The following is a 23396-nucleotide window of genomic DNA, read 5'->3' on the forward strand; positions in this document are numbered from 1 at the left end:
AAGATCCCAGGCCACAGAGAGGTTAGGCTGGCCTCAACTAGAGCCAGGGCTTTCTCGGCTGCGGCTCCAATCTGGTGGAACGCTCTGTCACAAGAGACTAGGGCCCTGCAGGACCTGACATCCTTCCGCAGGGCCTGCAAGACAGAGCTGTTCCACCAGGCCTTTGGTCAGGGCGCAGCCTGACCCCCTCCTCTGGCAATCTGCACAGAATTTTGCTTGATGGTTGCCATTAATTTGATTTTAATTTGATTTAATTAATTTTATAATGAATGTTTTTAGAATGTTGGACTATTTTGATTGTTGTTAGCCGCCCTGAGCCCAGCTTCGGCTGGGGAGGGCGGGATATAAATAAAATTTATTATTATTATTATTATTATTATTATTATCATGTACATCATTACCTCATTTCATGTTTAATACACATGCGCAATAAGCATTGCTAACTAAACTTTGATTCTCACTGTGCTCTGTTACATTGTGTTAGTATGCATGTTGGGAAGCTGTGTTACATGCAGCCATTTGCACCGTGTATCAACTTGCGTTCTAACTTATGAGCTTCATCTTTGTGATTCACACATTGGCTGCCCTTCTGTCCCAGTGGGGGACGGCATCTTGCAAAATCCTCAGTTTCTTAAAGCAACAGGTTACCATAACTTCTCTATTAGAAGCATATTGAAGGATTTATAGGGGTTCACATTATCACATTCATTATGGCCCTTTGGGCCACTACCACACCCTGAGCAGCTTGGACATTAAGCGATTAATGGCACGCACAAATGCAGTAAGCGGAATTGCTTTTATTTATTTACAAGGTTTCTTACATACCTTTCGACATCAGGTCCTAGAGTGAGTGACAACAACTAAACAATTATAAAAAGACATAGAACAACTACTTGAAGCACATAAACAACCCACCTCTTTAGATAATTAAGGGGGCATTTAAATGCCCCCATATCAAGTCTCTATTTGTGTGTCATGTATTTGCAGACAATTCCTTTTTAATCATGCTTCTATTTTGTGTGTTTCTGTTCTGAATAAAATATAGCCATGGGGTTGTGATCCGAAGCACGCTGCCAATCTGGATCAGGGCCTCATGCCAGTTCCTCGTTGAAAAGCCTCTCCTCTTCAGCTACTATTTCCCCCTGAAGCTGTGTCTGAATGGCAGTTTTCATGTGTTTTGTTTCCCACAACAGAACGCTATTTGGAGGAGAAAGCCTGCAGGGCCCATTCAGACTTGACAGCAATAATACTGCATGATAGAGTCAGACTGTTACTAATTCCCTCTAAAGAAGTTGGCAGTTTGGGGCAGGGACTTAATATCCTGAGCCCTTTCCACACCACACATACCCGCCCCCCAAAAAAGTTCTTTCCCCAGATGTTTGGGGGAGGAAAGTATGGGTGGGGAGAGGATTCAGTTCCTTCCTCCTGACCCCCCACACTGTTTTTTTAAACTTCCCCACCCATCCCTGGTTTTAAAGGACTTGGCACCTCCCGCTGGCCTGTCAAGTTTGCACCAAATGGCAACCTCATCTCATTTCCCCACACAGACAAAGGAGCTGATTTTCTCCCCAGAAAACAAAGCACGGGAGAAGGTAAAGAGATTATTATTTGAGTCAGCATCACGGAAGAGTATTACTTGTGCTTCATAGTTCACAAGCACACGGATCCTCTTTGGCTGAATCCCTTTTGGGTTGAACTTAAGGGGTCCCGTGTGGATCGAGGGTGATGGTCCCAGAGTTATTCCAGGAGAAGTGGAAGCGTAATATGCATCATTAGAAATCCTCCCAATAGCCCAGATCCCAATCCCATCATTCAAATTGACAATATTGTGACCCCTTAAAGACTCCTTGACAATCCCCACAGCCCAGAAGTTCTCGTTCCCCACGTCCACTATCCAGGAATGAGTCCCTGAGGTGATTCTCTCAACTCCCATAACATAGGAACAACAATTAATGTTGTTATTTGAGAATACGGGGATAGCGTGTGATTGGTTCAAATACGGGCTTGGTGGGAAGGCAAACAATGGTGACTTCATATATGTGTCTCGAGTTGGTGCTTGGCCATACGCTTCTAGGACTAGTTTAGGAATGGCCTTGTCTTCACCTGCAAGAGAAAGGAAACGATTAGGGAGGCAGCGCCCAAAACCTGCATCCACGTTTTGTGCAGCTCTGAGTGAGGAGGAGGTTTGAAAAGCCAATGTACTAATGGGGTGGGAAATTGCTCCCCCATGCAGGTCAGTTCAGAAACTCAGGGAACGCCCCTTGAGGGCAAGGATGCTAGCTCTGAGGTAGGCTTGCTTGCAAAAGGTCCCTGGTTCAATCCCTGTAGGGTGAGTTCCCTGGATAAAACCCTGGAGGGCTGTTGCCAGTCATTCTTGGCAATATGAAGCTAGATGGACAGTTGGCTTGGCTCTGTAGAAAAGCTGCTTCCTATGCTCCTGTGCTCAGCCCTTCTCCCAATCTCACATGTAAAACCCAAAACAAGGAACCCTACCCAACCTGGAAATGTACTTTCTTTTCTGGAGGTCCAGACAGCTGAAGTAACGCTGCCCAATCTGGAACCATATGTTTTACTTGAGGTCCAGGGAGCACAACACTTAAGGAACAAAACCGATATGAGGAAGAAGTTGAGACTCACACTTGGCTCCAAGGTAATGCTTTAGATCAGGAGTGCTTGGAAGTGTGTTCACGCCAATATTTAAAATGTAGTCATCGTATAGGACCGTTTGAGCTCTTCCATGTTGCTGTAATGCGCTTGGGGCTCGTGCCTTGAGGAGCACATTTCCCACGACTGGATGCCCTGAGATAAGGGAGCCGGGTGCACTGGGTTGCCATAGCAACACCAGCAGGTCGAGTGTGCGACTTGCAGAGTCATTCACCCTCCCACTGGTCCAGGAAATGTGCCCACATGTAGAGAAAGGAATAGTAGCCTCTAGGGCATTGCTTTCATCCTGTCTGTCTTGTCTGTGCCCTGTCCCGTTTGCTGTCAAGGGTCTGACTCTGTGAGACTCAGGGGAAGAGGCCGTGGGTTTTGCACAGAAGCATTAGCTAGCATGGTGATGAGTGTCAATGGATCTGATCGTACATATCTTTACTTCAGGCCAGAAGGACTGGTCTTGTGTCTGGAGACATTAAACACTTGGTTACTTTGAACTGCGTGTGAGGAGTTTCCCCCTTAACGAACTCTGGAAGATGCTGTTCGGATGGGAGAAGGAAATCTCTGATGACTTCGTTTGCTGTGCTCATAACACACACACCAGTTGAGGTGTGGTGAACTCCCAGCTGACTTCAGCAAGTCACAGCATTCCAGCATTCCCATTACATTTTATGAAAACATTGGGAGAGGGGGTGATTCAGAAAAATCAATGCCAAATAATGAAGATTACTCAGAATTTTGAATAGAGAAATAGAAAAAAAAGAACTCTCAAATGTCAAGCTTCAGCTACTCTTTCTTGCTTCCCAGTCCTCCAGTTCTGAGAGAGTTAGAAGACAAAACCAGAGTTTTGAAGTAGAGCAGAGTTTAGGGATGTGACAGGCTGTAAAAGGCAGCAAGACAGAAAGAGAATCAGAGCATGAAGGTTGATTCCTGTTTTGAATGCAAGGCTGTGGCAGTGGGAGAAACAAGACTCTCTTGGGGTGTCCGTGTTGTGAACCCCTCCATCGTAGGCTCAGATTCTATATATGTGGGAATAAACCATATATCCTAAAGACACCACAGTCTCTGCTGTCTCTCATTTCCCAAAAGGAAATACGAACCCAGGGGATGCAGCTTGGGACCCCAGCAATCTTGTGCTGCTGGGAGATTGAAGTGCAAAACCCTCCCATATCTCATCTGCAAAAATTGTTTAAAGATGTGCCAAACCTGGAAATGTACCTTTATTTTCTTGAGGTCCCGAGAGCACAGCGTCTAAGAAATAAAAGTGAAATGAGGAAAAAGTCAATACTCAGACTTGGCTTCAAGGGCAATGCTTTAGATTTAGAATGTTTGCAAGTGTGTTCGTGTCTAAATCTAAAATTTAGCCACAGTACTCCGTTTTCCTCCCTCTTGCAGCATTAGCATTAAGTGTTATGAAAGCATGTTCGGGGTGGAGACACAGAGAAGAGTTGCCTCCCCCAGCTCTGAGAGAGTTAGAAGACAAAACCAGAGTTCTGGAGTAGAGTTTAGGGATGTGACAGGCTGTAAAAGGCAGCAAGTTGGAAAGAGAATCAGAGCACGATGGTGGGTTCCTGTTTTGAATGCAAGGCTGTGGCTATGGGAGAAACAAAACTCTCTTGGGGTGTCTGTGAATCCCTCCATTGTAGGCTCAGATAGCATTTTAATAAACCATATATCCTAAAGACACCACAGTCTCTGCTGTGCCTCATTTGCCAATAGGAAACTCGAACCCTGGGGAAGCAGCCTGGGACCCCTGGAATATTCACCGTTTGGAAATTGGCATGGCATACAACTCTATCTATCATCTATCTATCTATCATCTATCTATCTATCTATCTATCTATCTATCTATCTATCTATCTATCATCTATCTATCAATCATCTCTCTCTCTCTCTCTCTCTCTCTCTCTCTCTCTCTATCATCTATCTATCTATTTATTTATCTATCTATTGATCTAATCTGTCCCACATCTAAAACATCATACAATGACCCTTGTTACCTTTGACTTTCTTGGTCTCCTTCTCCAAAAAAGGATGTATTTTGGAGAAATAATCTATTTGCTGTTTTAATCCACGAGGAAATGCTATTGCATTGATGGTTTTATTCTTATTTTCATTACATCTAGGAAGAAGAAAGTGACGTTTATTGTGCTCATCAGGTCATTTCAAGTCTTTCTTAATTCAGTCGTCAGAATGAAGGAGAAAAGTGGGAACAGGAGGAAGATACCAAGGGCTCGTCCATGATAGGTTGTTCTTTCATTCCCCCTGGTTTCCCCACGAAAGTCCCTGCTGTTTACCACTGAATCGGAACAAAGGTCAGTCGAGTTTTCTGTGGATTTACAGCTGAATAGAAGCAAACATTTATCAGGTTTTCTGCTGATTTATGTTTGTTCCAATTCTGTGGTAAGCAGCAGGTTTCCCCAGGAAAAGCGGAGGGACAAAAGAAAAGCTTCTTGGACCTTTGCTTAGAAATCACAGGAAAAGCGGACTTGTGGATGAGCCCTGTGATAGCAACTAATGGTATTGTCTGCCCTGGGACCATTACAAAGACCTATTACAAACTAGAAAATGATGTATAAGGGGGTGGAGAGTATAAAGTGTAAATTTACATACACATTTTTTCATTTAAAAATTACATATAAATGATCAATCCGTAATCTATTTTACCTCTTTTTTTAAAATAAACTTTACTGTGAAGATGCCGAAAGATTTTCAAACTATCTGCCTGAAATTTTGACGCACACGTTGCATACCGTACCATGTTTAAAATTACAACTAGGTCAGAAGTGCCTGATTAACTTGTGACAAAGTTGTGATTTGTCGCTGCTTCTACCTGATCAGAACAGGGTATAAATCGGCCCAATTTGGTAGAGGATCTGGGTGAATCTGGAGCAGAGCCTTACTGAATATTTACTGCAAGAAATTATGTTTGCAGATAATGCACACAAGTAACTAATAAGAGCCTCTCTTTACCCTGGCCTTTGTCATCTAGGAGATGTATTTTAGCACCCACCCAGTTTTCTTGGAGTGTAATTTGTTTTAACTATTTTTAATATTGTATTTTAATCCACAAGCTGCCCTGGAACCTGACAGTGGAGGGCAAGTAAGAAATCTAATAATCCACCACCACCAACAACAACTCTGCTATGATATGAAGTATACAGTAGATGAAGAAATAGCATCAAAATATGCATTTTATATACAGTGGTACCTCGGGTTACATACACTTCAGGTTACAGACACTGCTAACCCAGAAATAGTACCTCGGGTTAAGAACTTTGCTTCAGGATGGGAACAGAAATCGTGCTCCAGTGGCGCGGCAGCAGCAGGAGGCCCCATTAGCTAAAGTGGTGCTTCAGGTTAAGAACAGTTTCAGGTTAAGAACGGACCTCCGGAACAAATTAAGTACTTAACCTGAGGTACCACTGTACATTCTCCCCCCAAAATCCTATCCATTTTGTATGTTCTTCTATGCATCTCCCATCTTCTATGCTTTTTGTACATTTCCCTGCATGAGATACACAGTGGATTTTTTAAGCCAAAACCAAATTTGTAAAAGTGTGCAATCAGATAGGTAACTGTTTTTTGATCTGCTTATTTTTCTGCAAACAGTGAATTAGATTGGTTCACATGAAAGTATAGACCAAATAAAATTATCCCTCACCTCCAAGGACGGAAATTAATATTATTCATATTCATATCAAAGCCACATACCTTTCCAGGATGCTTCTTATATTCTAGATGGAAGAGACAGGATGAGAGAAATTCAGTCCCTTGCACCAGTTGCCTCCAGCTGTTTATTATTACCAAATACTGAAGTGCTCATGCCTACTGTAAATACTTCTATAGACCAATGAACAGCCCTTCCCCAGAGGACAACCTGGATGGTTTTGTTCCACCATTGCTCACCTGCAAGAATTCAGTCACTGGCTGCTTCTGTTTCTCCTCCAGCTGCCTGATTAGGTTGTCAAGGGAGGCCATTTCCTCACAGAGTTTGGCGATATATTGATTCCTACAGTTTTTAATCTCATCGTCCAGTTGCTTCAATTGAGCCAGCACGAGGTGCTCTTGTTCTTCCAGAAACTGGTGCAATTGCTTGAAATCGGCCATGATTTCCTGCCTCTCCATGTCTGTCTGTTTCTGCAAAGAGAGAGTCATGGCCAGACAAAGACGTTTAGATGTCCCCTTAATTCTATGTGCACAAGCTGACTGGCAGGGCAGCTGATGTTTACTTCAACACTCACAATGGTATAGAACATCAATTACAGCTGAGGGCGGCAGGCAGGCTAGCTTTGCAGGACACGACCTCTTTGCTTGCCTCTGTCCTCAGTATTTTCCTGCTGCTCACCTACCGATCTATTAAGCTGCTGCTGCTCTCTATTCCCTGGCATCTTCAGCCTGGCTTGGCCACCTCACTCTGCCTAATAGTAGGGCCGTGAGGAAGTGACGAGAAGGAGGAAGACTGGCTTTGGGGGGTTCACTTCATTCTTAAAGGATTAATGCTGGCATGGCTGGACATTTTTGGACTCAAGGACTACATTCGCCCCTAGACAGCCCTACCAATTTTAGCCTATCCTGCTGAATGTTGTCTAAACTTGCAGGCAGCTGCTCTTCAAGGTCTGAAGCAGAGACCTTTCTCAACTCTACCACCCAATATCCATTTAATTGATAATGCCAATGATCAGACCTGGGACACTGTGCAAGCGAAGAATTAAGGCCTCACTCTGTCAAGTATAACCATCCTGGAGAGGCAAGAAGATTTGCACCTACCAGCAGATTCTGGCTTTCGGTCTCCCCATTCAGTTTAGAAGACAGGATTTCTTCTCTCTTTTTGTTCAGGAACTCCAAATGACGCAGGATTTTACCCTGGGGTGGCCGAAAAGGAATTTGGGTTAGTTTTGGCAGCAGAGATATAAACTGTAACAGGCATGTCTGTTCAAGAAACCAAGAACATGAAAGTTGAAAAGGGTCCATGTACAGCTTCTAGGAAACTTCCGTTCTCCATGTGGAATTAGATTAGTGTTCACATATGCATATTTATATAGTTAATAAATCATTTTCTTATTAAATATGGGGGGAATCAAGGGGACTCAAAATTATGTGGACACAGCGTAAGATATAAAATGTTTTCTCATATACCAAGTTTGCACAAAACAAAGTATCTGTATGGGATTCAGATCCTGAGCCAAGTCACCCTCTCACATTTTCTGCACCAAACCATGCTCTTTTCCAAAGTTAAATTGGGGTACGAACCAGAGGTTGTGGCTGGTGCACAGTCCTATTCAGAGCTCATTCTTTTTCTTTTTTTCTTTTAAGAATAACAGCTTCCAGTATTCACCATGAAGTTATCACAGGAAGTGCCACACTTTTCACATTTGGGGGGAAAGGTGCCAGTTCCCCCGAGTAACCCCATAAGAAACCACACTGACCCAATAACATCCTCTTTACAACTCATAACTTCACGGGATTTGCTTCTCCTTTTCCCCCTTGCAGTATTTTGCAGGTAGAACTTCCTGGGCCTCTGCTAATAGGAAGCTTTGATATGGTTCTGCAGCAGAATTGTGAGCCACGTGGCTCCATTGCTAATACCTGATACCTATGCTCTGGGGGTTTTGGACATATCTAGAAAGAGGGGAAGTGGCCTTACACTGAGTTATTTGTACCTCTGGTCCAACTCAGTCACTACTGGCTGTACTGACTGGATTTCAGGTCCAGTATATTCCCAGCCCAACACAGAAATGCTAAGGATTTCTGCATGCAAGATTGGGCTACTGTGAACCTCACTTACTTACTTACTTACTTTATTTGCTGACCTATACCTCAAGATCTCAGGGCAGTTCCCAGAACAAAATCCAAATATAATACCACAAAATATATAATCAAAATAAAAACAACTCCATACCCACCAAAAAAGAACCACTTTTTAAAAGGGCATAGGATGTCAATCAAATCAACCAAAGGCCTGGTTAAAAATAACGTTTTTGCCTGGCAGCTAAAGGTGTATAATGAAGGCACCAGGCGGACTTCCCTGGGAAGAGCATTCCACAGATGGGGAGCCACTGCAGAGAAGGCCCTGTTCTCGTGTTGCCACCCTCCTGACCTCTCAAGGAGGGGGCACATGAAGGAGGGCCTCAGAAGATGATCTCAGGGTCCGGGTAGGTTCATATGGGAAGAGACGGTCCTTGAGGTATTGCGGTCCTGAGCCATTTAAGGCTTTATAGGTCAAAACCAGCACTTTGAATTGGGCTTGGTAACTAATTTGTAGCCAGTGGAGTCATACTAGGATTTTTTGTAATATGCTCAAGCTGTCTTGCTCCAGTGAGCAACCTGGCCACTGAATTCTGCACCAGCTGAAGTTTCCAAACCGTCTTCAGAGGCAGCCCTACATATAGCGCATTGCAGTCATCTAACCTTAAGGTTACCAAAGCATAGACAACAGTAGTTAGGCTATTCATGTCCAGATAGGGGCGTAGCTGGGCCACCATCCGAAGCTCCTGACAACCTTTCCACCAGGCAGCCCTCCTAGACCATTGAGCAAAAAAATGGTGGGCATAACAACCATTTCCCAACATAAATTCTGAGACTAGAGAAAAAGAGGAACTGCTGGGACCTGGGGAACACCAAATGTTTCCACAATGCTGGCTCATACAGAGTAAGACCTCTGGTCTGTTTTCTATACCGACAGAAAGTTGCTTTGGGGCAAAGGCTGTCCCCAGCCCTACATAACAATGCAAAGGAACCAGGTTAGCCATATTGATTTGTATGCTGTTGGTGGATTATTGTCACTGTCTTGTTGGGCTGTGTATGTGATAAAAGGGGAGCCACCCCACTCACACACGAAAACAAAGATCACCACAGCCAATCACAAACAAACAACCACACCCTAGGCCAACCCCAACCTCTCTCACCACCAAAGAAACACAAATGAACAGCATGAGCAATGCTGACACCAAACCCTACATACATTAAGCAAAATAAAAACATCGCCACCCCAATAACCAGCAGCGTTTGGGACACAAACACTCACCCACATGCCCCGCCCGAATTTCGCAGAGAGAAAAATGCAGCCCTCAGGCTGAAATATTTCCCCCATCCCTAGGATAACTGAGCATCCCTTGGAAGCCTGGCCCCCAATCCTACAGCTCCCTACCTGATACTCCTCAAAGGCCTCCTCCTTTGGGATCACTTTGTGCTTCCTGTGCTCCTTGGATTTGTCGCACACCACACAGATGGGGTCTTGGTCGTCTTCGCAGAAGAGCTTCAGGGGCTCCTGGTGTCTCTCGCAAACCTTTCCCAGCACTTCCACCCCTTTGGCCGCCTGAAGGCTGAATTTCTTGACTATTTCCACAATGCTCGCCAGTTGCCGGTTGGGCCTGGAATTCCTTTGCTGATGAGGTTCCCTGCACTGAGGGCACGAAGCATCTTGGTCTGATTTCCCCCAAGCCTCGGTGATGCAGCTTTGGCAGAAATTGTGGCCGCAGTCTATGATCACTGGATCTGTGAAATACTCCAGGCAGATGGAACATGTTGTTTCCTCGCAGAGGTTCTGGACTGGACCCTCGTCGGCCATTTCGTTTGCCTGAAATGAGAACAAAAGCTTTAGTTTCCTTTCTCCAGTTTCAAGTTACAGGGCGGGCCTTTCCCTCCCCCTGGGTGACTCATAGTTTTTGAAAAGAAACAGCATAAGCTGGGGGAAACCGTTACAGTGTGCAGCTTTACATCTGTACCATGAATGCAAAGCGCACGGTGTCTGCCAAAGAATCCTGGCAATGGCCGTTCACCCCAAAAAGCTACACTTCCCAGCACCCTTAACTAACTACAGTCCCCAGGAAAAATTATGGGAGAGCCATGTGGCCATCATGATGCTAGTAAAAGGTCAAATAATAACTGACAGGAGCAGGAAGAAAAAGGAAGTAAAGACTGAGAAAAACAATTGTTTACTCGAGAAGGAATCAGTGAGGGAAGAATTGGTTTCCTGTCTCCCACCCCAAGTTCTCAGACAGTTTCTTCTTGCAAACACTGTTGCTCCAGTCCCAAATGTTAACAGGATTTGGCGACAACTATGATGAAGGGACGCGGGTGGCGCTGTGGGTAAAAGCCTCAGCGCCTAGGGCTTGCCGATCGAAAGGTCAGCGGTTCGAATCCCCGCGGCGGGGTGCGCTCCCGTTGCTCGGTCCCAGCGCCTGCCAACCTAGCAGTTCGAAAGCACTCCCGGGTGCAAGTAGATAAATAGGGACCGCTTACTGGCGGGAAGGTAAACGGCGTTTCCGTGTGCGGCTCTGGCTCGCCAGAGCAGCGATGTCACGCTGGCCACGTGACCCGGAAGTGTCTCCAGACAGCGCTGGCCCCCGGCCTCTTGAGTGAGATGGGCGCACAACCCTAGAGTCTGTCAAGACTGGCCCGTACGGGCAGGGGTACCTTTACTTTAAGCTGATATGATTAGGCTTTTAGATCAAAATAAAATTAAAGTAAATAAGCCCAAAGAAAGAAAAGCAAAACCACATGCGTGTTTGCTTAAGTTTATGATTTCATGTGTTTATATTGTGTGTGTCTGCCCTGAACTCCCCATCCTGATCCAGGGCCGTAACCACTATACCACACTGTCTCTATCTGAAGGAGCATCCAATCCAAGTTGTGTTTAAGGATAAAGAGCCCTGAGAAGGGAGAGCAGTTGGCACCCTGGCACTGCCCGTGTTCACAGTTAGCATCCAGTCAGCATACTGAGCAGGAAGACACAGTCTTTCCCCCTGATGCAGTAAGATTGACTGCATTTCTATTTCAATTGTACAGTACTGATTATTTTAAAATTTGCTGTCCCCATGTATAAAGAATGACAGAATTGTAGAGATGGAAGGGATCCCACGCGTCATCTAGTCGCAGGACTCTCAGCTAATGCATCTCTGACTTTCATGTACGTTTTCATTTAAATTTCTGACGTATTGTTTTTGGTGATACGGAGATGGTCGATCTGCTCTGTCCAAATGCCCTCGCTTGTTTACTTATTTACAATTCCTGCTTCTCTTTGTTCCTTAATTCCTCCACATACTGTGACTTCTCTACAAAGACTCAAATTCCTAATTTCACCTTTCCCCCTTTCGGGGGGTTAGATTGATTAATTTTGTAGCAACATGGCAGATCTTCAACATATATACACAAATACACAAATACATTAGTAATAAGCATGCATAGGCATACAATGAAAATAGAATCTTCTCTTTTCTGTCTTAAACACCAATAACAGCTATGGAGGTGCAACAAGCTATACAGAGATCAAAATTAGGAAAGACATAAAATGAAGAGAGAAGGTGGGGGGAGAGGGGGGGGTATACAGGATTTTATAGTTAAATAAACTCCAAGGGGCAGAAGCAGCCTTGCCTGGCAAAGCCCGTCAACAAAATACTATTTAAAAGGCAAAAGAGAGGCTGGGTTTAAACGCACAGAGTCGCAGGCAAAGGGGGAGGAGGGGCAACTCAAGCCAAAACAGGGGGGGGGGGGCAGCTGTAGAAACAGGGCTAATGTGCCTGCACGCCTTCCTCACAGGGGAAACGAAGAGGAACAAACCGGAGAGAATAAGCAACGTTGTTCACAACCACGCACAAACCACTTTAACAACTATAAATGGTGCAGCAATGAAAAAGTAAGGAGCAGAGCTAGCCAAGGCTTATATATAGCGCTCCCGATGCTATGTATTGGTTGATCTAATTGACCCCGACCACAAACACACACACGCCGTGACGAACCCCAGGTCGGCAGCGGAGCCCCCTAGCAGCTGACTAGCAGCTGAGATTCAAAAGACGCTTCACAGCTCCATACATTCACAGGCAGGGAAATTTAAATACAGCAAGCACAGTGATACTGTAAGCACAGACACACACACACACACAGAATGTCTCTCCTTAGATCGCCAGGGCGCTGAGGAACACCGCCACAATCACCGCAGCAATGAACAACACACACACACACACACACACACACAGAGTGGCTATCCGTAGGTCGGAGGAGCGCTGAAAAGCCCAAATTAGCCGGCACGGAACCCACTGTCTTTGAAAGCAAGTTTTAAAAGGACGTTGAGGCAGAGAGGATAGTATCACTTGTCAATCAAAGGTAGGTAGGCGGATGCAGCCGCAAGCGCACGTGGCCAAGGCAAGACAGAGCAATAAGACAAATAAAAGGAAAGTAACCAGGCAGTGAAGAAAACTGGGCAGTATAGAAATAGCGCAACTATTCGCGCTGTTGGTGCAGAGCTCCGGGAATTACCGAGGAGCACACACGCACCAGACACACGTAGTGGCAGAAACCAAGTCGCAAGACGTAGCCCACACGCACAGAACACACACTGTGGGGGGAAAACAAAGTCGCTAACCCAGAAACATGCGCCCAAAAGAAAAAGAGAACTTTTAGGCAGTATAATCGGGAGGCGGAGAACACTAGAAGTAAAGTCTTAAGGGTAACGTAGTATTTCCGGAACTAAATAAGCTCAGCAGACGAAAACAATGGGAAAAGGCTTTGGAAATATTAAGGAGAAAATAAGGAAGAATGAGGGGGGAGCAGTAGGGAAATGCTAGGTTAGCTCGGACAACAGCAACAACAAGGCGAAACCTCCCTTTTAAAAGTCCTCTTCAAAGCACAGGCTCCACGTGGTCGCTCAGCTAGGCGCGCGGAAGAGGAGATCCTGATGAGTAGATCCTGAATCGCGACGGGACGACGAGAGTGAGGCCGAGGAGGGGCTGCCGCCGCCGCCGTATTAAGGCTGCGAAGGGGCACCTGGCTGGGTGCCTGCCGATGGGCGTGGGCGCCAGCCAGGTGAGTGGGAGGCGGGGCTAGAGGCGGGGCTCTGTCTCCCGCCCACAACCACTCCCCTCCCTTCAGGAAGAGAGCCCTAACTAAACTTTGATTCTCACCGTGCTCTGTTACATTGTGTTAGTACGCATGTTGGGAACCTGTGTTACGTGCAGCCATTTGCACGGCGTGTATCAACTTGCGTTCTAACTTATGAGCTGTATCTTCGTGATTCACGTATTAGCTGCCCTTCTGTCCCAGTGGGGGGGGGCGGCATCTTGCAAAATCCTCAGTTTCTTAAAGCAACAGGTTATCATAACTTCTCTATTAGAAGTATATTGAAGGATTTATAGGGGTTCACATTATCACATTCATTGTGGCCCTTTGGGCCACTACCACAGCCAGAGCAGTTTGGACATTAAGCGATTAATGGCACGCACAAATGCAGTAAGCGGAATTGCTTTTATTTATTTACAAGGTTTCTTACACACCTTTCAACATCAGGTCCTAGAGTGAGCGACAACAATTAAACAATTATAAAAAGACACAGAACAACTACATGAAGCACATAAAACAACCCACCTCTTTAGATAATTAAGGGGGCATTTAAATGCCCCCATATCAAGTCTCTATTTGTGTATCATGTATTTGCAGACAATTCCTTTTTAATCATCAATTCCTTTTTAATAATTTTGTGTGTTTCTTTTCCAAATAAAATATAGCTATGGGGTTGTGATCCGAAGCACGCTGCCAATCTGGATCAGGGCCTCATGCCAGTTCCTCGTTGAAAAGCCTCCCCTCTTCAGCTACTATTTCCTCCTGAAGCTGTGTCTGAATGGCAGTTTTCATGTGTTTTGTTTCCCACAACAGAGCGCTATTTGGAGGGGAAAGCCTGCAGGGCCCATTCAGACTTGACAGCAATAACACTGCATGATAGAGTCAGACTGTTACTAATTCCCTCTAAAGAAGTTGGCAGTTTGGGGTGGGGACTTAATATGCTGAGTCCTTTCCACACCACACATACCCACCCCCCAAAAAAGTTATTTCCCCAGACCTTTGAGGAAGGAAAGTATGGGTGGGGAGAGGATTCAGTTCCTTCCTCCTGACCCCCATGCTGTTTTTTACACTTCCCCACCCAGCCCTGGTTTTAAAGGACTTGGCACCTCCCGGTGGCCTGTCAAGTTTGCACCAAATGGCAACCTCATCTCATTTCCCCACACAGAGAAAGGAGCTGATTTTCTCCCCAGAAAACAAAGCATTGAAGGTAAAGAGAACATTATTTGAGTCCGCCTCATAGAAGGTTACTAATCCTGCTTCATATTTCACAACCACACGGATCCTATTTGGCCAAATCCCATATGTGCTATACTTAAGGGGTCGTGTGCTGGCCGAGGGTGATGGTTCCAGAGATATTCCAGGAGAAGTGGAAGCATAATATGCATCATTAGAAATCCTCCCAATAGCCCAGATGCCAATTTCATGATTCAAATTGACAATATTGTGACCCCTTAAAGACTCCTTAACAACCCCCACAGCCCAGAAGTTCTCGTTCCCCACGTCCACTTTCCAGGAATGGGTCCCCGAGGTGATTCTCTCAACTCCTATAACATAGGAACAACTACTAATGTTCTTATTTGAGGATTTGGAGACACCCCGTGGTTGGTTCCTATACATGGGTGTTGCTTGGCCATACATTCCTTGGGCTGTTGCTTCGCCATACACTGTTAGGACTAGTTTAGGAATGGCCATGTCTTCACCTACAAGAGAAAGGAAATAATTAGGGAGGCAGCACCCAAAACCTGCATCCAAGTTTTGTGCAGCTCTGAGTGAGGAGGAGGTTTGAAAAGCCAATGTACTAATGGGGTGGGGGGTGGGAAATCGCTCCCCCATGCAGGTCAGTTCAGAAACTCAGGGAACGCCCCTTGAGGGCAAGGATGCTAGCTCTGAGGTAGGCTTGCTTGCAAAGGTCCCTGGTTCAATCCCTGTAGGGTGAGTTCCCTGGATAAAACCCTGGAGAGCTGTTGCCAGTCATTCTTGGCAATATGAAGCTAGATGGGCAGTTGTCTTGGCTCTGCAGAAAAGCTGCTTCCTGTGCTCCTGTGCTCAGCCCTTCTCCCAATCTCACATGTAAAACCCAAAACAAAGAACCCTACCCAACCTGGAAATGTACTTTCTTTTCTGGAGGTCCAGACAGCTGAAGTAACGCTGCCCAATCTGGAACCATATGTTTTACTTGAGGTCCAGGGAGCACAACGCTTAAGGAACAAAACCGATTTGAGGAAGAAGTTGAGACTCACACTTAGCTCCTAGGTAATGCTTTAGATTTAGAGTGCTTGGAAGTGTGTTCATGCCAAAATCTAAAATTTAGCCAAGACCAGAAAGAAGAGGAGTTTCAAGAGGACTTGAGGAAATTCAAGGACTATTTGAATAAATATTGTAATATAAAAAATTAGAAATTACTTGAAAGAAACAAATAGGCCTAGGATTAAATCAAGTTATAATTAAATAAATGGGATTTAGAATGTTAAGAAAAGTGAATAAGATGGACTATAACTGGAAATTGTTTTAGTTTAATAATGATAATGGAAAGCTGTTACTTTTAATTACAAGGAAACTCAGAAGGGAGGGATTTGGGGAAGTCAACCAAGATGTTTAAAAGGTTGGATTTGTGAAGAATTAAGTTTGTTGTTATTGCTTATCTGTTTATTGTTCCCCCTTTTTAGTTTCTCTTTTTTCTTTTTCTCTTTCTGTTTTTGTGTATCAGTTTGCTTTGTGGTTTGTGTTATCACTGTGGAAAATCTAATTAAAAAGTTATTTTTAAAAAAATAGATTTGGAGTGCTTGGAAGTGTGTTCTCGCCAAAATTTAAAATGTATTGATCGTATATGACCGTTTGATGTCTTCCATGTTGCTGTAATGTGCTTGGGGCTCGTGGCTTGAGGAGCACATTTCCCACGACTGGATGCCCTGAGATAAGGGAGCCGGGTGCACTGGGTTGCCATAGCAACACCAGCAGGTCAAGTGTGCGACTTGTGGAGTCATTCACCCTCCCATTGGTCCAGGAAATATGCCCACATGTAGAGACAGGAATAGTAGCCTCTGGGGCATTGCTTTCATCCTCTCTGTCTTGTCTGTGCCCTGTCCCATTTGCTGTCAGGGTCTGACTCTGTGAGACTCAGGGGGAAAAGGCCGTGGGTTTTGCACAGAAGCATTAGCTAGCACGGTGATCAGTGTCAATGGATCTGCTCATACGTATCTTTACTTCAAAGATGATGTCTGGAGACATTAAATACTTGGTTACTTTGAACTGTGTGGGAGGAGTTTCCCCCTTAACGAACTCTGGAAGATGTTGTTCAGATGGGAGAAGGAAATCTCTGATGACTCCGCTTGCTGTGCTCATAACACACACCAGTTGAGGTGTGGTGAACTCCCAGCTGACTTCAGCAAGCCACAGCATTCCAGCATTCCCATTACATTTTATGAAAACATTGGGACGGGGGGAGTGTTTCAGAAAAATCAATGCCAAATAATGAATATTACTCAGAATTTTGAATAGAGAAATAGAAAAAAAGAACACTCAAATGTCAAGCTTCAGTTACTCTTGCTTGCTTCCCAGCCCTCCAGTTCTGAGAGTGTTAGAAGACAAAACCAGAGTTTTGAAGTAGAGCAGAGTTTAGGGATGTGACAGGCTGTAAAAGGCAGCAAGTTGGAAAGAGAATCAGAGCATGATGGTTGATTCCTGTTTTGAATGCAAGGCTGTGGCAGTGGGAGAAACAAGACTCTCTTGGGGTGTCCGTGTTGTGAACCCCTCCATCGTAGGCTCAGATTCTATATATGTGGGAATAAACCATATATACTAAAGACACCACAGTCTCTGCTGTCTCTCATTTCCCAAAAGGAAATACGAACTCAGGGGAGGCAGCTTGGGACCCCAGCAATCTTGTGCTGCTGGGAGATTGAAGTGCAAAACCCTCCCATATCTCATCTGCAAAAATTGTTTAAAGATCTGCCAAACCTGGAAATGTACCTTTCTTTTCTTGAGGTCCAGAGAGCACAACGTCTGAGGAAAAAAGTGAAATGAGAAAAAAGTCAGTACTCATACTTGGCTCCAAGGGCATTGCTTTAAATTTAGAATGTTTGCAAGAGTGTTCAGGCGTAAATCTAAAATTTAGCCATAGTACTCCATCTTCCTCCCTCTTCCAGCATTAGCATTAAGTGTTATGAAAGCATGTTTGGAGTGGGGGACACAGAGAAGAGTTGCCTCCCCCAGCTCTGAGAGAGTTAGAAGACAAAACCAGTATTTTGGAGTACAGCTGAGGGATGTGACAGGCTGCAAAAGGCAGCAAGATGGAAAGAGAATCAGAGCACGATGGTGGGTTCCTGTTTGTGACAGACTGTGGCTATGGGAGAAACAAGACTCTCTTGGGGTGCCTGTGAACCCCTCCATCATAGGCTCAGAGTACCTATATGTGTAAATAAACCATATATCCTAAAGACACCACAGTCTTTGCTGTGCCTCACTTGCCAATAGGAAACTCGAACCCTGGGGAAGCAGCCTGGGATCCCAGAATATTCACCGTTTGGAAACTGGCATGGCATGCAACTCTATCTATCTATCTATCTATCTATCTATCTATCTATCTATCTATCTATCATCTATCTATCTATCATCTATCTATCATCTATCTATCTAGCTATCTAGCTATCTTCTATCTATCTATCATCTATCTATCTATCTAGCTATTTAGCTATCTAATCTATCCCAATTCTAAAACATCATACAATGACCCTTGTTACCTTTGAATTTCTTGGTCTCCTTCTCCAAAAAAGGATGTATTTTGGAGAAATTATCTATTTGCCGTTTTAATCCAGGAGTAAAAGCTATTGCGTTCATGGTTCTATTCTTATTTTTATTACACCTAGGAAGAAGAAAGTGAGGTTTATTGTGCTCCATCTGGTCATTCTCAAGTCATTCTTAATTCAGTCGTCAGAATGAAGGAGAAAAGTGGGAACAGCAGGAAGATACCAAGGGCTCGTCCATGATAGGTTTTTCTTTCATTTTCCCCATTTCCCCCACAAAAGCCCCCGCTGTTTACCACTGAATCGGAACAAAGGTCAGTCAGGTTTTCTGTGGGTTGACAGCTGAATAGAAGCAAACATTTATCGGGTTTTCTGCTGATTTATGCTTCTTCCAATTCAGTGATAAGCAGCAGGTTTTCCCAGGAAAAGCGGTGGGGCAAAAGAAAAGCCTCTCGGACCTGTTCCTAGAAATAACGGGAAAAACAGAAGTGTGGATGAGCCCTGTGATAGCAACTAATGGTATTGTCTGCCCTGAGACCATTACAAAGACCTATTACAAACTAGAAAATGAGGTATAAGGGGGTGGAGAGTATAAAGTGTAAATTTACATAAACATTTTTTTCAATTAAAAATTACATATAAATGATCAATCCGTAATCTATTTTACCTCTTTTTAAAAAATCAACTTTACTGTGAAGATGCAGAAATATTTTCAAACAATCTGTCTGAAATTTTGGCGCACATGTTGCATACAGTACCATGTTTAAAATTATAGCTAGGTCAGAAGTGCCTGATTAACTTGTGACAAAGTTGTGATTTGTCGCTGCTTCTGCCTGATCAGAACAGGGTATAAATCGGCCCAATTTGGTCGAGGATCCAGGTGAACCAATATTTTCTCCAACAATATTTTCTCCAGGTGAACCAATATTTTCTCCAACAAATTATGTCTGTACATAATGTATACAGTAATTAATTAAGAGCATCTCTTTACCCTGGCCTTTGTCATCTAGGAGATGTACTTTAGGCCCACCCTGTTTTCTTGGATTGAAATTTGTTTTAACTATTTTTGATATTGTATTTTAATTCACAAGCTGCCCTGGAACCTGACAGTGGAGGGCAAGTAAGAAATCTAATAATCCACCACCAACAACAACTCTGCTATGATATGAAGTATACAGTAGGTGAAGAAATATCATCACTCCTTCCTAAAATATGCATTTTATATACAGTGTACCTAGGGTTACATACGCTTCAGGTTACACACTCCGCTAACCCAGAAATAGTGCTTCAGGTTAAGAAATTTGCTTCAGGATAAGAACAGAAATTGTGCTCCGGCGGCGCGGCAGCAGCAGGAGGCCCCATTAGCTAAAGTGGTGCTTCAGGTTAAGAACAGTTTCAGGTTAAGAACAGACCTCCAGAACGAATTAAGTACGTAACCAGAGGTACCACTGTACATTCTCCCCCCAAAATCCTATCCATTTTTGTATGCTGTTCTATGCATCCCCCAATGTGCTTTTTGTACATTTCCCTGCATGAGATACACAGTTTTAGGTGGATTTTTTAAACGAAAACATGAATCACAAAATTTGTAAAAGTATGCAATCAGATTGGTAACTGTTTTCTGATCTGCTTATTAGTCTGTAAACTGTGAATTAGATTAGTTCACATAAAAGTATAGACCAAATCAATTTATCCCTTACCTCCAAGGAAGGAAATTAATATTATACATATTAATATTCATAACAAAGCCACATACCTTTCCAGGATGCTTCTCATATTCTAGATGGAAGAGACAGAAGGAGAGAAATTCAGTCCCTTGCACCAGTTGCCTCCAGCAGTTTATTAGTTTCCCCTTTGCTTTATATATCAACCAAATACTGAAGTGCACACGCCTACTGTAAATACCGTATTTTTTGCTCTATAAAACTCTCTTTTCCCACTCCTAAAGTAAGGGGAAATGTGTGTGCGTCTTATGGTGCGAATGCAGGCTGCGCAGCTATCCCAGAAGCTAGAACAGCAAGAGGGATTGCACAGCGATCCCTCTTGCTGTTCTGGCATCTGGGATTCAGAATATTTTTTTTCTTGTTTTCCTCCTCCAAAAACTAGGTGCGTCTTGTGGTCTGATGCGTCTAGAGCGAAAAATACGGTACTTCTATAGATCAATGAACAGAGTGTGTGGTGGTACAGCCCTTCCCCAGAGGACAACCTGGATGGTATTGTTCCACCATTGCTCACCTGCAAGAAGTCAGTCACTGGCTGCTTCTGTTTCTCCTCCAGCTGCCTGATTAGGTTGTCAAGGGAGGCCATTTCCTCACAGAGTTTGGCAATATATTGATTCCTACAGTTTTTAATCTCATCGTCCAGTTCCTTCAATTGAGCCAGCACGAGGTGCTCTTGTTCTTCCAGAAACTGGTGCAATTGCTGGAAATCGGCCATGATTTCCTGCCTCTCCATGTCTGTCTGCTTCTGCAAGGAGAGAGTCATGGCCAGACAAAGACGTTTAGATGTCCCCTTAATTCCATGTGCACAACCTGACTGGCAGGGCAGCTGATGTTTACTTCAACACTCACAAAGGTACAGAAGTTCAGTCACAGCTGAGAGCAGCAGGCAGGCTAACTTAGCAGGACACGGCCTCTTTGCTTGCCTCTGTCCTCAATATTTTCCTGCTGCTCACCTACCGATCTATTAAGCTGCTGCTGCTCTCTATTCCCTGGCATCTTCAGCCTGCCTTGGCCACCTCACTCTGCCTAATAGTAGGGCCGTGAGGAAGTGACGAGAAGGAGGAAGACTGGCTTTCTGGGGTTCATTCTTAAAGGATTAATGCTGGCATGGCTGGCATTTTTGGACTCGAGGACTACATTCGCCCCTAGACAACCCAACCAGTTTTAGCCTATCCTGCTGAATGTTGTCTAAACTTGCAGGCAGCTGCTCTTCAAGCTCTGAAGCAGAGACCTTTCCCAACTCTACCACCCAATATCCATTTAATTGATAATGCCAGTGATCAAACCTGGGACACTGTGCAAGCGAAGAATTAAGGCCTCACTCTGTCAAGTATAACCATCCTGGAGAGGCAAGAAGATTTGCACCTACCAGCAGATTCTGGCTTTCGGTCTCCCCATTCAGTTGAGAAGACAGAATTTCTTCTCTCTTTTTGTTCAGGAACTCCAAATGCCACAGGATTTTACCCTGGGGTGGCCAAAAAGGCATTTGGGTTAGTTTTGGCAGCAAAGATATAAACTGTAACAGGCATGTCTGTTCAAGAAACCAAGAACATGAAAGTTGAAAAGAGTCTACGCGCAGCTTCTAGGAAACTTCCGTTCTCAACGTGGAATTAGATTCGGCCACCAGCCGAAGCTCCTGACAACCTTTCCACCAGGCAGACCTCCTAGACCATTGTGGGGGGACTATCCGGAGCAAAAAATGGTGGGCATAACATCCGTTTCGCAACATAAATTCTGAGACTAGAGAAAAAGAGGAACTGCTGGGATCTGGGGAACATCAAATGCTTCCACAAGGCTGGCTCATACAGAGTCAGACCTCTGGTCTGTTTTCTATACCGACAGAAAGTTGCTTTGGGGCAAAGGCTGTCCCCAGCCCTACATAACAATGCTAAGGAATGAACCTGGGACCTTCTTCAGTCAAAGCAGAAGCTCTATTGTTGAGCTACGGCCCTCAGATCAGCCTTCCAGTGTTTCCCTGCCCTGGTAGTTCTCTGGGCTCCTGGGGCAGGAAAAGGTGGGAGATGGTTAAAATGAGCATTTTCCAAGTTCTCTTGGAACTTCTTGCGAATGTTCCTGCTACTGAATGCTCAGTAGAAGATAGTGAGTCCTGCAGCTCCTAACTCGCTTCCGGCCTCTCCCCAGGCTGGAACATTCGCCAGCTCCAGTTCACATCCTCCTCAAGTCTTTTTTGCCTGACAAAATGTTTCCCTGAACTCCACTAATGCTTCCTGCTTACTTAGATGGCGGACAGAGCGGCAATGAGAACGTTTGTAGGAACTAGCCTATTGCAAAAAGGTGAAATTTTCAAGTGTTGCTCTGTCCACTTTTGCCTCAGGCCCCAATAACCAGCAGCGTTTGGGACAAAAACACCCACCCACATGCCCCGCCCGAATTTCGCAAAGAGAAAAATGCGGCTCTCAGGCTGAAATATTTCCCCCATCCCTAGGATAACTGAGCATCCCTTGGAAGCCTGGTCCCCATCCTACAGCTCCCTACCTGATACTCTTCAAAGGCCTCCTCCTTTGGGATCACTTTGTGCTTCCTGTGCTCCTTGGATTTGTCGCACACCACACAGATGGGGGCTTGGTCGTCTTCGCAGAAGAGCTTCAGGGGCTCCTGGTGTCGCTCGCAAACCCTTCCCAGCGCTTCCGCCCCTTTGGCCATCTGAAGGCTGAATTTCTTGGCTATTTCCACAATGCTCGCTAGTTGCCGGATGGGCCTGACATTCCTTTGCTGACAAGGTTCCCTGCACTGAGGGCACAAAGCATCTTGGTCTGATTTCCCCCAAACCTCAGTGATGCAGCTTTGGCAGAAAATGTGGCCGCAGTCTATGATCACTGGATCTGTGAAATACTCCAGGCAGATGGGGCATGTCGTTTCCTCGCAGAGGTTCTGGACTGGACTCTCGTCTGCCATTTCGTCTGCCTGAAATGAGAATAAAAGCTTTAGTTTCGTTTCTCCAGTTTCAAGTCACAGGGTGGGCCGTTTCCTCCCTCTGGGTGACTCATAGTTTTTGCAAAGCAGCAGCATAGGAAATGCTGGCAGAAGCCAGAAGAAACTCTTACAGGGTGCAGCTTCACATCCGTACCATGAATTCAAAGTGCATGCATAGGCATAGAGAATCACACATATAATGGAAATATAATCTTCTCTTTTCCGTTTTAAACCTCTGTATTATATACCCCGATACATCTCCCTCTTCTAGCTTGGGGATGGCTGCGGGGGGGGGGGGGGGAATAATTCCCCCCCTTGATTTCCCCCCCAAAAAACTAAGTGCGCCATATGGACCGGTGCGCCCTATGGGGCGAAAAATACAGTATCTTACCCCCTAACAGCCCCTTTTATGCAGTTTAGTTTCCTTCCTCACCCAGCCGACCCACCCTCCTCAAAAAAACAACAACCCACCCACAACATCACCTAAGTGAAAAGTCACCTGGGGCTG

At 44.8% G+C, this 23396-nt stretch overlaps 2 protein-coding genes across 2 annotated transcripts; both read right to left on the reverse strand.

Moving 5' to 3' along the window:
• Positions 1-777: 777 nt before the first annotated feature.
• LOC114595475 (zinc finger protein RFP-like) lies at positions 778-10675 on the reverse strand. The gene is made up of 7 exons (XM_077922109.1): positions 9806-10675; positions 7426-7521; positions 6565-6795; positions 6370-6392; positions 4656-4777; positions 3862-3906; positions 778-2103 (listed from the first exon to the last, which is right to left on the reverse strand). Exons 1-7 carry the CDS (start codon positions 10223-10225, stop codon positions 1532-1534), a joined length of 1509 nt encoding a protein of 502 aa, XP_077778235.1. The 5' UTR covers positions 10226-10675; the 3' UTR covers positions 778-1531.
• A 3202-nt stretch (positions 10676-13877) lies between these two features.
• On the reverse strand, positions 13878-22974 carry LOC114592016 (zinc finger protein RFP-like). The gene is made up of 8 exons (XM_077923080.1): positions 22451-22974; positions 21324-21419; positions 20469-20699; positions 19990-20012; positions 18231-18352; positions 17449-17493; positions 17343-17381; positions 13878-15191 (listed from the first exon to the last, which is right to left on the reverse strand). Exons 1-8 carry the CDS (start codon positions 22868-22870, stop codon positions 14641-14643), a joined length of 1527 nt encoding a protein of 508 aa, XP_077779206.1. The 5' UTR covers positions 22871-22974; the 3' UTR covers positions 13878-14640.
• Positions 22975-23396: the final 422 nt, after the last annotated feature.

The sequence above is a fragment of the Podarcis muralis genome, chromosome 2, assembly GCF_964188315.1.
Source record: "Podarcis muralis chromosome 2, rPodMur119.hap1.1, whole genome shotgun sequence".
Taxonomy (NCBI): domain Eukaryota; kingdom Metazoa; phylum Chordata; class Lepidosauria; order Squamata; family Lacertidae; genus Podarcis; species Podarcis muralis.